The 15,151-nt window shown below is 47.9% G+C and overlaps 1 protein-coding gene across 1 annotated transcript; it reads left to right on the plus strand.

Annotated features, from left to right (window-relative positions):
* The first annotated feature begins 1,569 nt into the window (after positions 1–1,569).
* GHSR (growth hormone secretagogue receptor) lies at positions 1,570–14,913 on the plus strand. Its single transcript, XM_077347821.1, has 2 exons — positions 1,570–2,374; positions 12,372–14,913. The coding sequence occupies exons 1-2, from the start codon at positions 1,612–1,614 to the stop codon at positions 12,677–12,679; spliced, it is 1,071 nt and encodes a 356-aa protein (XP_077203936.1). The 5' UTR covers positions 1,570–1,611; the 3' UTR covers positions 12,680–14,913.
* The last annotated feature ends 238 nt before the right edge of the window (positions 14,914–15,151 follow it).

The raw sequence follows: 15,151 nt of genomic DNA on the forward strand, positions 1-15,151 counted from the left end.
TGCCTGAAACCCCCCCCCCCCCCCCACTTTCAGTTTGGAAAAGGGACGACTGAGAGGACGTTATCAAGAGGTGTATAAAATTCGGCCTGGGATGGAGAGAGTTGACAAAGGGAAATTTCCCTCCCTCTCCCAGCATTCTAGAGCAGGGGTAGTCAACCTGTGGTCCTCCAGATGTCCATGGACTACAATTCCCATAAGCCCCTGCCAGCGTGCTGGCAGGGGCTCATGGGAATTGTAGTCCATGGGCATCTGGAGGACCACAGGTTGACTATCCCTGGCCTACATCTTTGTCCTCTCCGCCATTTTATCCTCACAACAGCCCTGTGAGGTGGGTGAGGCTGACAGTGTGCCAGTGGTCCAAGGTTGCCCAGCAAGCTTCTGTGGGAGAGTAGGGGATTCTGATCTGTTTGGGTTTGTGGGAGGTGAACGGAATAATTTTTCTTTCAGTTCTTTCATTCTGCACTCCTGTTTACATTGATGACTGGTGTGTATATATGAATGGCCTACCACCCTTGCCCCCAGGCTGTTCTAACAGTGCTGGGAGGGAAGATCAGGGACCTCTATGCCAGGGGTGGCCAAATGGTGGCTCTCCAGATGTTCATGGATTACAATTCCCATGAGCCCCTGCCTGCTGGCAGGGGCTCATGGGAATTGTAGTCCATGGACATCTGGAGAGCCACCATCTGGTCTCTCCTGCTCTATGCTGTCTCTGTTGTCCCTCCAGGGCAACTGAGAGGCCACTATGTTATAGTATAAAGCTGAATAATATATTGAACCAAATCACTGGTCATCAGTCAGGTCTGTCTACTCCAAGATCTTTGGCTGAGGTCTTCCATATCGATGTCTACTACGTAATCCTTACTGCAGATGTTCAGAGATTGAACTTCTGGGAATGTCAGCATGCCAAGCAGATGTTCTACCACTAAGCCATGGCCCCTCCACATCTAGAAGAAGTAGAGTTGTTTTTTTATACCCCAATTTTCACTGCCCGAAGGAGTCTCCAAGCGGCTTACAATCGCCTTCCCTTTCCTCTCCCCACAACGGACACCCTGTCAGGTAGGTGGGGGCCGAAAGAGTGCTGACACAACTGCCCTGTGAGAACAGGACTAACAGGACTGGGACTAGCCGAAGGTCACTCAGCTGGCTGCATGTGGAGGAGCGGGGAATCAAACCCAGTTCTCCAGATTGGAGGCCGCTACATCACGCTGGCTTCTCTTCTGGCCTGGATGGGCCACAAGTTTTGATCCAGCAGGACTCATCTTGCGTGATGAAGGTCACACATTCAGCAGCCATTGTCAAGGAGTGTGTGTGTGTGTGTGTGTGTGTGTGTGTGAACCGAGCTTACGATTCATCCCATTCAGCACCAGTCAGTGACCCCAAATGAATGAGTTCGCCGCCAGGAAAGGCAAGCCTGGCGTGATCTCAAGCCTTAGCCTCCTCCCATCCCGTTTCCATAACTTGCTCACCTCGCCTCTTGTCGGCTTGCCTCCGCACAGCCCCACCCGGATGTCGGTGCCTGCTTGCCCCCACCGACATGACGAGCTGCTGACGGGGCCTCTCGAGATCGCCAGAACCCCGCCTGCACCCAGGAAAGGTCTCTAGATCCCAGGGATGTACAACGGGAGCCGGCCGGGGCTTGCCGCCATGGATTACGACAACGACACGTGGCCGGAGGACCCGCTGCACCTCTTCCCCGCCCCGCTGCTCGTGGGCGTCACCGTCATCTGCGTGCTCCTCTTCGTGGTCGGCATCCTCGGGAACCTGATGACCATGCTGGTGGTTTCCAGGTTCCGGGACATGAGGACGACCACCAACCTCTACCTTTCCAGCATGGCTTTCTCGGACCTGCTGATCTTTCTCTGCCTGCCCCTGGATCTCTTCCGCCTCTGGCAGTACCGGCCGTGGAATTTCGGGGACCTTCTGTGCAAGCTCTTCCAGTTTGTCAGCGAGTGCTGTACCTATTCCACCATCCTGAACATCACCGCCTTGAGCGTGGAGAGGTATTTCGCCGTCTGCTTCCCGCTCAGGGCCAAAGTGGTCATCACCAAGGGCAAGGTCAAACTGGTCATCCTCGTGCTGTGGGCGGTGTCTTTCGTCAGCGCCGGCCCCATCTTCCTCCTGGTCGGGGTCGAGCACGAGAACGGGACGAACCCCTTGGAGACCAACGAATGCCGGGCCACCGAATACGCGATCCAGTCGGGGCTCCTGACCATCATGGTGTGGACTTCGGGGATCTTTTTCTTCTTGCCTGTCTTTTGCTTGACTGTCCTGTACAGCCTGATTGTGAGGAAGCTCTGGCGGAGAAAAAGGAAGGATATCGGGCCCAAGACCTCCGTCAGGGACAAAAACAACACCCAGACGGTGAAAATGTTAGGTAAGGCGCTCTGGTTCTCTTCTCTTGTGATGTCTCTGTGCATCCAGGATGTGAAATAAGAGAAACAGCAGTCATCTGGGAGGTCTTTTTTTTTTTTTTCAAAATGTGCAAGTTTCAGGGTGAACACAGAACCCTTCTTCCAGATGAATTCCATGCCATTGAAATAATGTGCGTACTTAAACCGGCGTTGAAAACTGGGAAATGGTAAAAAACTATAGACGTTTTGTAGCCTTCACTTGAGCCAGGGATGAGAAAAGCCTGCAGAATCCTTATGGGTCCTGTTGACAGAGGTGCGTTGCATCTCCTTGACTGAAAAACTGGACTCGCTGCCCGTTTCCCCAGAGAGAGGGAAAGCGGCCTGACACAGCCCAGTGTTTCACAGAAGCTACACAGGGTCGGCACTTGTGAGGGAGGCCTCCAAAGAAGATGCTACAGAGGCAGGCAAGGGCGGGCTTTGGGATGACTGTAAGTTGGTTGTGGCTTCATGATGGCACTTGAAGAGATGGAGGGAAATAGCGACTCCTGCAGAGAGGCATTTCAGATCTGGAAAGCAGTCTGATGCGGAAAGGGTTAAGCCCCCTCTAGCCATGGGTCACAGCTAGAGTTGACAGGTCTGGGTCGGAAAATACCCAGAGATTTTGGGAATGGAGCTGATGGAGGGTGAAGTTTGGGGAGGGGAGGGACCTCTGTAAATCCCACCCTCTAAAACAGCTGTTTTCTCCAGGGGAACTGATCTTGGTCATCTGGAGATCAGCTCTAATAGTGGGAGATGTCCAGGTGCCACGTGGAGTTTGAGAACCTTAATCATGGCCTTGATTCCACCTGGGCCCATGTGTGGCCCAAATTCCCAGGTTTCTTAGGCCACCTGGAACTGTGGTGGACCCAAAAGATTTAGTAGTGTGTCAGATTTTTGGTTTTCGGTCTCAGAATTCATTCTTGACATTAGTGGTGTGATGACAATGATGATAACCAAGAGCGCTTCTGAGCTTCTGCAGAGCGCATATCTCTAATTGCCGAGCATGTCTTGAATCAAGGGGCAGACTTTACGAGTCAAAAACATCATGCAATGGGCCGGCTGGTTTTCTGCCCTCCACACCCCCTCTCTTTTTCAAAAATTAGCCACTTTTTCTTGTCCGTTCGACTCCCCAACCATGTTGTGAGATGGAAAGGTATCACAGGTTTGTTTACTTAATTCTTTTCTGGCAGACATAGGGATTCTCAAGAGGCAGGAAACTCATTTTGCACATGGGAGTAGTCATAGCAGAAGCATATACTGAGCACGATCCCTTTTCCGTCCCCATTGCCTTGAATGGGATCCATGCGCACGCAGCGTCATGAGCAAGCCTCATTGAATAGCGTGTGACTCACATCTATGAGACGGGGCTGCAGATCTTGCCCTAACTGACATTAGTTGCAATCGATTGATCGTGTCCGTGTGTTTACAGAAAGATTCTCACAAGTATGAACAGCACACAGCTCCGTTCAGTGGCTCGCAGTGGGTGTACCAGTTCCTAGACAGGCTCATCTTCTAAGGAAGAAGCCGTTTCATGGTGGGTGTTTGTGAGCACAGCCACATAGCTGCCCTTTCTGCGGAAGAGAATGGGAAGAGCTAGCAATGTTTGCAGCAGTCCAAGTGGGAATGTGAGCATCATGCACAGGACTTGGTTTCTGGGCAGGAATGTGTTGTGTCCATTTTGTACTTCAAGGAGCCAACATTTATTTGTGCGCATGTATGTAACAACCAAAACGTTTCCTGGGGAGCATGGGATAAATGCTCGTGCTGCCTGGGAGTTGCATGGCCATTATTGTTTCAGAAAAATATAGTCACTAGAGCATGACTGTTAGGTTACACTTCGATACTTTGGAAAATTTCCAGGGGAAATAAAAGAGACCCTAGAAGTCCAGAAACTTCTTCTTAGAGGTTTGCTTTCTTGTCATCACAGGTGAGCAAACAATTGTTATGCCTTAAATTTAAAAAAACTAAAGTAGATACAGAGGTGTAATCTCACATGTATCCATCTGATTAATGTACAACTTCAGTTCTGGAGAAAGTGGTATAAAAACGGCATTAAATATTTTCATAATAAATGTTAACAATAATAATATGGACTGATAAATGATTAATTCTATGTAATATTAGTCTTGTTTAATATTAATGGATAATTAATGATTACCAGACTGAATACTCCTGACTAGTTTGATCTCATCAGTGTGTGGAAACTGAGGAGAATCAGCCATGGTTAGTGGGCCGAAATTAATCCAAAAGAATTTTCAGCTAAACATCCGGAAGAAGTTGCTGACTTCAGTGGGACAGGCTTCCTCGGGAGGTGGCGAATTCTCCTCCTTTGGAAGTTTTTGAGCAGAGGCTAGAGAGTCACCTGACAGAAATGCTAGTTTTATGCACTTAGATTGTGAGTGGGTGGGCGGAAGAGGATGTGCAGGAAAGGATGTGCCAATGTTAGTCTCTTGTGGCCCTTCTGTGCATATTACCGCCGTGGGATGGATTCAGGAGATTTTTGGTGGAAGGATCACTTGGGCCTGAAACTGGGGTCACCATGGGTGGGCAGGTAGTTGTGACTTCCTGCATTGAGCAGCGGGTTGGACTAGATGACCCTGGAGGTCCCTTCTAACTCTATGATTCTATGATTCTAGTGCTTGGGTGGGAGATCACCAAGGAAGTCTGGGGGGGGAATAGGAAAAAACAATGGCAGACCACCTCTGCTCATCTCTTGCCTCAAAAACTCCATGAGGCGTCTGTCCTGTGTAAGTCCACTGTGACTTGATGGTACACAATTATTACATTAATGATTATTAATAACAACTAATTATAATAATGTTATGTAGCACTTGAAATATTCAAAACAATTTTCCAAAATCAGCCACTTCAGTTTTCCTTCTGCTTTAAATTGCAGTTGTGACTTTAAATCGGTTTGAAATGGTGATAATCGCAGATTAATATTAATAATATTTTGTTAGACCAACCATAGCGCCATCTATATTAATTTATATAGCTGTCAGGATGCAAAACAGGGAGCACAACTTTAGATCTCAATACAGATCCTAGTTGGCAGTCAGAAGATCTTGTCTCTTGCAAAATGAGGAAGGGCTTCTTGTCTGGTTTTTCTTCACCTGGAATATTTTCCTTTACCTATATTATTTTGCTTTACTAGGACTGTGTCTTGACCACTTGATTATCGTCTGCTATGAACCTGAATGTAGCAACATATAAGAAGATAACAATTTCAAGTAAAAACGAGACTGAGAAATTATCTATTCAGACCTCATTTGCACCATTACACACTTTTCCTGGTCTGATGTGCTTCTATTACCCACATGTCACACAGACCAAATACAAATTTGGACACCTTTACACATTTCCGGTAACAATTGGAGGAATTGAATCATAGAATAATAGCGTTGGAAGGGACCTCATGGGTCATCTAGTCCAACCCCCTGCACTATGCAGTCTGGAAATTGATGCTTTTCCCAAGAACTCATTGTATTTATTATATTTTTATACCATCCTCCCCTGAGGCTCAGGGCAGTTTACACAAAACGTAGGGAAAATACAGTGTAATTCATGGCAACATAACATCAGGGCCTTACGCTCTGCGGGTGAGAACCTGTTGGTCGTCCCCGGCCCGAAGGAAGCGCACCTAGCCTCGACCAGGGCCAGGGCTTTTTCAGTCCTGGCCCCTACCTGGTGGAATGAGCTCCCGGGTGATCTGCGGGCCCTGCGGGATTTGTCAGCTTTCCGCAGGGCCTGTAAAACGGAGCTCTTCCTCCAGGTCTGTGGTTGAGGCTGGGGTCAGCGAATCAGGGACATCGCTCCCCCCCCTAGGAGTTGGAGTGTACGCTACTCCCCTATCCTTTCCTCTTCACCTCTTTAATAATTGGGGGAGGGATGGGATTTTTAGCCGTCATGTTATAGATTGATGTTTTAATGGGAATTTTAATGGGGTTAGTTGTTGTGACCCGCCTCGAGCCTGTCGGGAGAGGCGGGAAATAAATCTAATAATAATAATAATAATAATAATAATAATAATAATAATAATAATAATAATAATAATCAGGAACAACGGTAACAATGGATTCAATAACTGAAGACAACAAGAATTACAACATTTCACATTAACAACATTAACTTCTAACCATGACCTCGTAGATAGTGGGGAAGGGTTTCTAGGGGCCCAGCAGATGCCATTGGATGGGTCAGCCTCAACCAAATACCTGGCGGAAGAGCTTCCTTTTGCAAGCCCTGCAGAACTGTGGGAGTTCAGGCAGAGCCCTGATCTCTCCAGGGAGCTCGATCCACCAGGTAGGGGCCAGGACAGAGAAAGCTCTGCTCCTGATTGAGGTCGGTTGTGCTTCTTTGAGGCCAGGGATCATCAGCCAGTTGGAAGTGGCAGAGCACAGGGCTCTTTGGGGGGTGTGGGCAGAGAGGCAGTCTCTTACACACTCTGAGGAAGTGCACACACGCACCCTGAACAATGCTTTGTGGGTCTTAAAAGTGCCACTGGACTCTAAGTTTCAGACCAACACGGCTACTCACTTGAATCTATTCCAAGAACTCTTGATTTAACTAACTGCAAACCCATGAAGGGCGCTGGGTTACTTTCCTTTGTTCAGCTTTCCAACGCTCTTGCGGCTGTTACTCAAATCTACCAAATGTCGCACAATGAGAGAGTACAGTATAATTTCCAGAGGTGACATTTTAAATGCTACCGACAAACCATTCTCCATTGGTTTGACAGACAGACAAATTACCCCTGTTTTCTGTGTCTTCCTAGAAGGTTGTTCTCAGAAGGAATAAAAAAGGCACCCTGAACGTAGACGGGTGGAAATTTGTTTATATTTGCTATGGCATGGTTCTTTACATGAAAATATTCTAAGCTGCTGTAAGCCCACATGAGCCCTGTCTTACCTCAGAGCAGATATCCTGTGTTCCTTTACATGGGAAACAATCTCTTTCCACTCAGTGGGATTTCCCTCTAAGAAAACATGCTGAGGATTGTGTGGCGTGCCTTATTTTGGGAGGAAATGTCACAGGTTGTAGGGCAGTGCCATTTTACGCATCTTTTTTGTTGGTCATTCAAATTTTTGCTTCACCTGTTTTAGATACTGGCATTCCAGAGTCATTTCCTTCCTTCTGTTCTGTTGGCACTGTTATATGCAGTTTTTGCAACCGTGATATCTAAAATAGCCCCAGTTGGTTCCAAGGTGAGGTGGGACGTGAGGCAGTAGAGTGGCTGGCTGGCCAGGATGGGAGGTTCTCCAAATTGACGTCCTGAGGAGACTGCTGGAAATTGCCTCCATATTAATTTGGCTCCTGACCCACTTCCTCCGTAAATTTGTTGTCAATGGTGTTTCATAAGACTGGAGGGAGGTGAGTAGTGGGGTACCTCAGTGCTTGGTGCTTGGTCCGGTACTTTTAACATATTTATTAATGATCTAGATGAGTGGGTAGGAAAATTTTTTTCACAGTCAGAGTAGTTCAGCAGTGGAATAGGCTTCCTAAGGAGGTGGTGAGCTCCCCCTCACTGGCAGTCTTCAAGCAAAGGTTGGAGACACACTTTTCTTGGATGCTTTAGGATGCTTTGGGCTGATCCTGCATTGAGCAGGGGGTTGGACTAGATGGCCTGTGTGGCCCCTTCCAACTCTATGATTCTATGATTCTAAATCTTTATTCTAATTCTACTGAAGGTGCTGGGGTTGAAAACAAAACAATTTTTTAAAAGTGGTGTGTGTGGGGGTTAATCAGAAAAGGGAACTGTTTTGTTGTGCTGACTAGCCAGCTTAATTGGTACACAGGAGCACAGCTGTTGCATGCAAGGTACACCAGCTTTGGAGCTGCCTGTAGCTTCACATATCCTAGTGAATGTATATATAATAATAATAATAACCACCACCACCACTGTTATTATAGCCCTCCCTTCCTGGTTGGTTCAGGGTGGGTAACAACAGGCATATATACATGTAATAAAGTTATATTGATAACAAGTGATAACAATTAAACTTCTCGGATTAAATCATATACGGCATGCATGTTTAGCCTAGAGAGGAGACGACTGAGAAGGGATCTGATAACCATCTTAAAGTATTTAAAAGGGTGCCATATGGAGGATGGAGCAGAATTGTTCTCTCTTGCCCCAGAGGGAAGGACCAGAATGAATGGGATGAAATTAATTCAAAAGAAATTCCATCTAAACATCTGGAAGAAGTTCCTGACAGTTAGAGTTGTTTCTCAGTGGAAGAGGCTTCCTCAGGAGGTGGTGGGTTCTCCATCTCTGGAAATGTTTAAACAGAGGCTGGAGAGCCATCTGACAGAGAGGCTGATTCTGTGAAGGCAAAGGGGTGGCAGGTTACAGTGGATGAGTGATTGGGATGTGAGTGTCCTGCATAGTCCAGGGGGTTGGACTAAATTACCCAGGAGGTCCCTTCCAATTCTATGATTCTATGATTCTATAAATGAAGTAAATAAATAAATATGTAATTCTCTGTATGCATCGAGCCCTGATCTGGATAGCTCAGGCTAGCCTGATCTTGCCAGTTCTCAGAAGCTAAGCAGGGTCAACCCTGGTCCGTATTTGGAAGGGAGACCACCATGGGATGCCAGGGTTGTAACATCAGCTATGATCTGATGGCAAAAAAATCCACCAAAAAAATCAAGCCTTGGCATGCAAATAGTTACAAACACATCAGAGCCCTCTATGAGCAACACATTTCCATCTGTGCCACTAAAAAAATAAACAATTAGTATTTTAATATTCAGCAGAGCCTGCATCATGGGTAAATAACCAAAGTGGCTCTCCAGATGTTCATGAACTACAGTTACCATGAGCCCCTGCCATGTTGTAGCCCATGGACATCTGGAGAGCTTCAGTTTGGGTACCCCAGTCCTATACTGTTTGCTACTAAGCAGCCCTAATAAGTAGGTTAGGTGTGCAAGAGAGATAGACTGGCCATCTAAAATCACCAAGAAGCATCATGGAGGAGAGGGGGTTTGATCTGGAGAGAAGGGGGTCTTCTGGATCCTAATCCGATGTACTAATGGCTACACCACAAGGAAAACAACATAGGGGCTCCTAACAGAGATAAGTGAGCAGAAGCCATGTAGCCTCTAGGGCTATGGTACAAGCATTCAAACACCCGTGTGACTTATATGGAATTCCCAAGGCTCTCTCATCTGGCCATTAATCCAACCCAAGCCTGCTTACGAAGAAAAAGAAGAAGAAGAGTTGGTTCTTATATGCCACTTTTCTTTACCCGAAGGAGTCTCAAAGCAGCTTACAGTCACCTTCCCTTTCCTCTCCCACAACAGACACCCTGTGAGGTTGGTGAGGCTGAGAGAGCCCTCATATTGCTGAAGAAGAAGGGTTGGTTCTTAGATGCCGCTTTTCTCTCCCTGAAGGAGTCTCAAAGCGGCCTTTTCCTCTCCCCGCAACAGACACCCTGTGAGGCAGGTGAGGCTGAGAGAGCCCAGATATTCTGCCTGATGGGCTTCCTGTCACCCTTTTCACAGTAGGGACTAATGGTGTGGGCATGGAAAGCAACGTCAAATTGACCTAGGGCAACCCCATAGAGCAGGGGTGGCCAAACTGTCACTCTCCCTTGCCACACATGCACTGCAGAAAATGCACTCAGAGGCTTCATGGGAATTGTAGTCCATGGACATCTGGAGAGCCACAGTTTGGCCCCTCCCTGCTGTGGGGTTTTCAAGACAAGAGAAGCTGAGAAGTGGTTTGCCATTGCCTCCTTCTGCTTAATGACCCTGGACTTCTGTGGTGGTCCCCAATTCAAGTACTAACCTGGGCCGACCCTGCTTAGTTTGGTGTAGTGGTTAGGAGTGCGGACTTCTAATCTGGCATGCCAGGTTCAATTCTGCACTCCCCCACATGCAGCCAGCTGGGTGACCTTGGGCTCATCACGGCACTGATAAAATTGTTCTGACCGGGCAGTGATATCAGGGCTCTCTCAGCCTCACCCACCCCACAGGGTGTCTGTAGGGGGGAGAGGAAAGGGAAGGCGACTGTAAGCCGCTTTGAGCCTTCTTCGGGTAGGGAAAAGCGGCATATAAGAACCAACTCTTCTTCTTCTTCTTCTAGTTTCTGCACAGTTATGAGATCTGGCTAGGTGAAGGCATGAACAGTATGCACAACATCCCTAGCACCTGAGAGATTACTGAGCCATAAGATGCCACAAATAGATGACTTGTAAGAGGCTGTGGAGCATGTGGGCTGGTTGATGGCTCTCGCAGGAAGAAACTCTAAAGCCCAAGGCTCTGGGAACCCCATTTATATCATGCCCTGCGCTACGGGAAGCACAACTGAATATGGGAGCCAATCTGACAAAGAGCAGCTTGATTGGCGGTGACTCACGCCCGCCTGGCGGTGAACAAGTGAGATCAATAGTGTAAAGAAATGGCTGGCAAAGGATCACTGGCTTTCTGAAGCCATCCAGCAAAGCCTAGGATTTGTTAAGACCACATCAGATGTACTAATGAGCTCCTGTTGGGTGACTGAGAACTGGAGTTTTGCTTTGAAAAGGTTTTGTTGAAGAGCCAGCGTGGTGCAGAGGTTAAGAGTGGCGGCTTTTAATCTTGGTGAGCCAGGTTTGATTCCCTGCTCCTTCACATGCAGCCAGCTGGGTGGCCTTGGGCTTGTCACAGCCCTGTTAGTGCTGTTCTCACAGAGCAGTAATATCTGGGCTCTCTCAGCCTCACCTAACTCACAGGATGTCTGTTGAGGGGAGAGGAAGGAAAGGCGATTGTAAGCCGTTTTGAGACTCCTTCGGGTAGAGAAAAGCAGAGTATAAAAACCAACTCCTCTTCTTTTTCTTCTTTAAAGTCTCATGCTGAATGTCCCAGGAGACCGAAATGTTCTCTGATTGGTTTTTGAATGTTGCCCTTTTCTGTATGTCTCTTTCTGGCCATTTTTGTGTTAGTTAAAATGTTTGGGGGGAATTTTTGCTCTGTCCTTTTGCCCAAAATGTATTTGAGGCTGTAATGAAAGGAGAACAGCATACATAAATCCCTCTGTTGTCAGTACAGGAACTGAAAGAGGTTCAGGAATTTTCAGGTGGCCTTTGAATAGCTTGCACTTCAGAGTAATAATCCAGTCAGAAGGGTTATCTAGTGCAGTTTTTTAAAAATTACTTTTATACTGATGCTAGCAGGCCCAGCTGTTAATGGGTCCGAATCCAGAGTGTTTTAGCTGGCGTCTTGCTCAGGTAGAATGTCATCCTGCCCGTGGAGTTTCATAATTGCATCCACTGCAGGAAATGTGCAGTAAAGAGGAGCATATAGAAAACAAGGGACCATCTCTGCGCCCACCGGACACGGCCCTCCCCGGCTTTTTGTGTGCGCATATGAAGCCGGAGCTGAAGGTTTTCACCTTGCTGTGGTGGGTGGTGCCTGGGGGGGGGGGTGTTCACTTCATGAAGGTGGGTTAGCATCACCATCGTATCCCACCATCATAGGAGTGAAAAAAAAATGCCCTGCAGTGCTCCAAAAAGCCGTGGAGTCAATGGGGTGTTGTGTGTCTCTGCTGAGACACCATAGGCAGGGGAGGAGCCGGACCTGGAAGGCCTGGCTCTTCCCTGTATGCATGGGCCCAGCCTGGCATGGACCCTGATGGTGCCTGAATTACAAAATGGAATGCTGAAAAAAATCAGGTTTCCCTTAATGCGGGGCATCAGAAACCCTAAATCAGGCCAAAATCATGTATCAGTAGGAATTTGCCCTGCTGCCATGCGAGCGCTAGCCTGAATTATCCCTCCCGTGCATAATCAGTCGGGGAGAAGAGGCTTGGGCAAGGAAGGAAAGAATTTACTTGAAAAAGACAGAAGGGGAAGGGTTATATATATTCCCCTGTCCTCCCCCGTTTGCAGTTTGCAGCTGTTTCCACTTGCCCACCCGCCCCACCCAGATCCAAGCAGAAGGATACAGCAAACCATGCCTAACGTACATCTTTCCCTTATTTTGTCCTTCTTTCCCCAGTGGCTGTGGTCTTTGCCTTCGTACTCTGCTGGCTGCCTTTCCACTTAGGACGTTACCTTTTTTCCAAGTCCTTCGAGGCAGGGTCCTTGGAGATCGCCGTCATCAGCCAGTACTGTAACCTGGTCTCCTTTGTCCTCTTCTACCTGAGCGCTGCCATCAACCCGATCCTGTACAACATCATGTCCAAGAAATACCGGATAGCGGCTTACCGGCTTTTTGGAGTCAAGCCGTTCGCGACGAAAAGGCTTTCCGAATGCAAGGAGGGCGGTTCTCGCACGTGGACGGAGTCCAGCATCCGGGCGACATGACAGCAGAGGTGGGACTTGTCAACCCCAAATGAATGAAAGAGCCGAGATATTCGGCAACGAAAGGATGCAGCGTTCTTTCTTTCCTCGCTCTCAGAAACGGCTGGAAAAGGAGCCCAAGGAGTGAAAAACAAGCAGATGTCGGGAACGAAAAAAGGAGTGCGGTCACAAACAGCAGAGGTGAAATGACTGCTTTTGGACGGTATCGTTTGGACCGCGGGGATTCTGTAATTTAAGACACTGGGAAGGGATCTGGTTTTGCCAGAGGTTGCTTGTATGCAGGGCCGGTTTTGAGCACTAATCAGCTTTAGGGGATGCGGAAGAATCAACAAAAGGGACGTTCCATGTGGTATGTCAGGAGCTATACAGGAACTCCTGGGACTGGGCAAGGATGCAGCGATACTCCAGAGATTCGAGGAAAGGCGATGAATCCCTATGGGACTGCACACGGCTTGCTTTCTGTTGCTCCCACTTGATTGGCGGGACTGTGAGAAGGGAGAAGGGGCAGGGGTAGGATTGCCTGCTCTGGCTTGGGAAATACCTGGGAAAGACCTGGCGTCCACCCTCCAAAGCAGCCATTTTCTCCAGAGGAACCGATCTCTCTCGCGTGGAGATGAGCTCTAATTCCAGGGGATCCCCTGCTCCCACCTGGGGACTGGCATCCCTAGGCAAGGGCCCTTTATCCCCCCCTCCCCCAATTGCGCATACTGCTTATGCCTCTCAATCAACTTGCCAATGGTGTCACATTGCGTGGGGAAAAAACATAGCGCGCAACTGGCAAGGGAACAAGAAATATGAGCCACGTACCTGGGAAAGGAGATGGAGGGTTGAGGACAGAGCATGGGATTGCACATACAGCAATCTAGATCCTGGGGAGGGAGTGAACATTCAGTAAACCGTGTGGAAAGAAGGGAGTGCCCCAGGGAATCTAGCTGAATGAGTGAGAAGAGAGAGTGGATGGAGCCAACGGGCATGGCGGGACCGTGGCTCAGTGGTAGAGCATCTTCTTGGCATTTAGAAGGTCCCAGGTTCAATCCCTGATACCTGCAGCTGAAAGAACACGTAAGGAGAGAACAGGAAAAGACTTGGGAGAGCCACTGCAAGTCTGAACTTGATGGCTCTGGGTTAGGAAACAGTTGGAGATTTGGGAGGTGGTGCTCGAAGAGGGTGGGAGGGGCCTCGGTATGGTTTAATGCCAGAGTCTTCCCTCCAAAGCAGCCGTGTTCTCTAAGGGAACAGAGTTTTGTAGTCTGGAGAACAGTTGTGAAAACAGTAGATCCCCAGGCCCCACCCGAAGGTTGGCAATCCTATTGATACCAGCGGTCCAGTTCCATATACATGTCCATGTATCCAGGGGCAAGAGAGGAGGCTGGGACCTGCGTATCCTGCGTGGCCATGGAAATGCTCCAAATGACCGCGGAACGGACACCAACACCCCCAACGGCGTATCTATACGCATTGCTTAGTTTTCAGAACAAAATGTTACGGTTCGTTCCTGTACGAAAACCAAAGTGCTTTCCTAGAGTACCTCTGCCTTTTAGTTGAAGGGCAGAAAGAATGTAAAATGGAATCAGGCACACGAAATGCACCAGGCAGCAATTTATCCTCCCCCCCCCCCCCATTTGCACATGTTGCCATAGTTATGGTTGAGATGAAGGATGGGGCTGCGGTTGAGTTGATTCACCGCAGGCAACGCATGATTCTTCCTCATGAAGATGTGCGAACGGTGCTGTTTACTTCAGATGGGCAGAGGTGACCGTTCCATGCTGCAGTGGTGAATGCATCAGCTCCGCCTTATACATTAGAAGAGGGGATGTAGAAAGGTGGGGCGAGACCCATGTGATGCTCAGTGTCACTCCAGTACTGAAGCCATGTTAAGGGCTTCATGGTGGAACATGCATGTGCCCATTGACTGCACGGTGCCAAACTGGGAAGCAGGGCGCAGGAAACAATCTCGCATCAGCATGTGGGCTGAAAAAGGAGACACCCTCGCCTAGCTCTGTATCTAACGGGTTACAATTTGCACTTACCGTTGGCTCATCTGCAACCTTTCCTCTCTGAACAGATGGTTTCGTTCAGTCCCAAATGCCTATAATTATAAAACTACTCTTAGAGATGATCTGCAGGGTACACTGGTGGGGAAAAAAAGGGGATTATTTGAGATTAACAATGATGAAATTTAATTTATTCTGTACGTGATCTGTGTTTCGCATTTGATAACCTCTCTGTTTAGGCCTCCTATAAAACATTAAAACGTGAAAATGCTTCAAAATCATGTTACGATGTAGTCTGTGTCATCTATAGAATCATAGAGGCCATCTAGTACAACCCCCTGCTTAATGCAGGATCAGGCTAGAGGCATTCAGAGTAATGAAACTGTGCAGTAGTCAAAAAACGGGGAACTTTACAACATCATAAATACAATAAAAACATTCATCATAAAACACTAAAGCAATAGCGATTAAAATAGCAATT

The sequence above is a fragment of the Paroedura picta genome, chromosome 8, assembly GCF_049243985.1.
Source record: "Paroedura picta isolate Pp20150507F chromosome 8, Ppicta_v3.0, whole genome shotgun sequence".
Classification (NCBI taxonomy): domain Eukaryota; kingdom Metazoa; phylum Chordata; class Lepidosauria; order Squamata; family Gekkonidae; genus Paroedura; species Paroedura picta.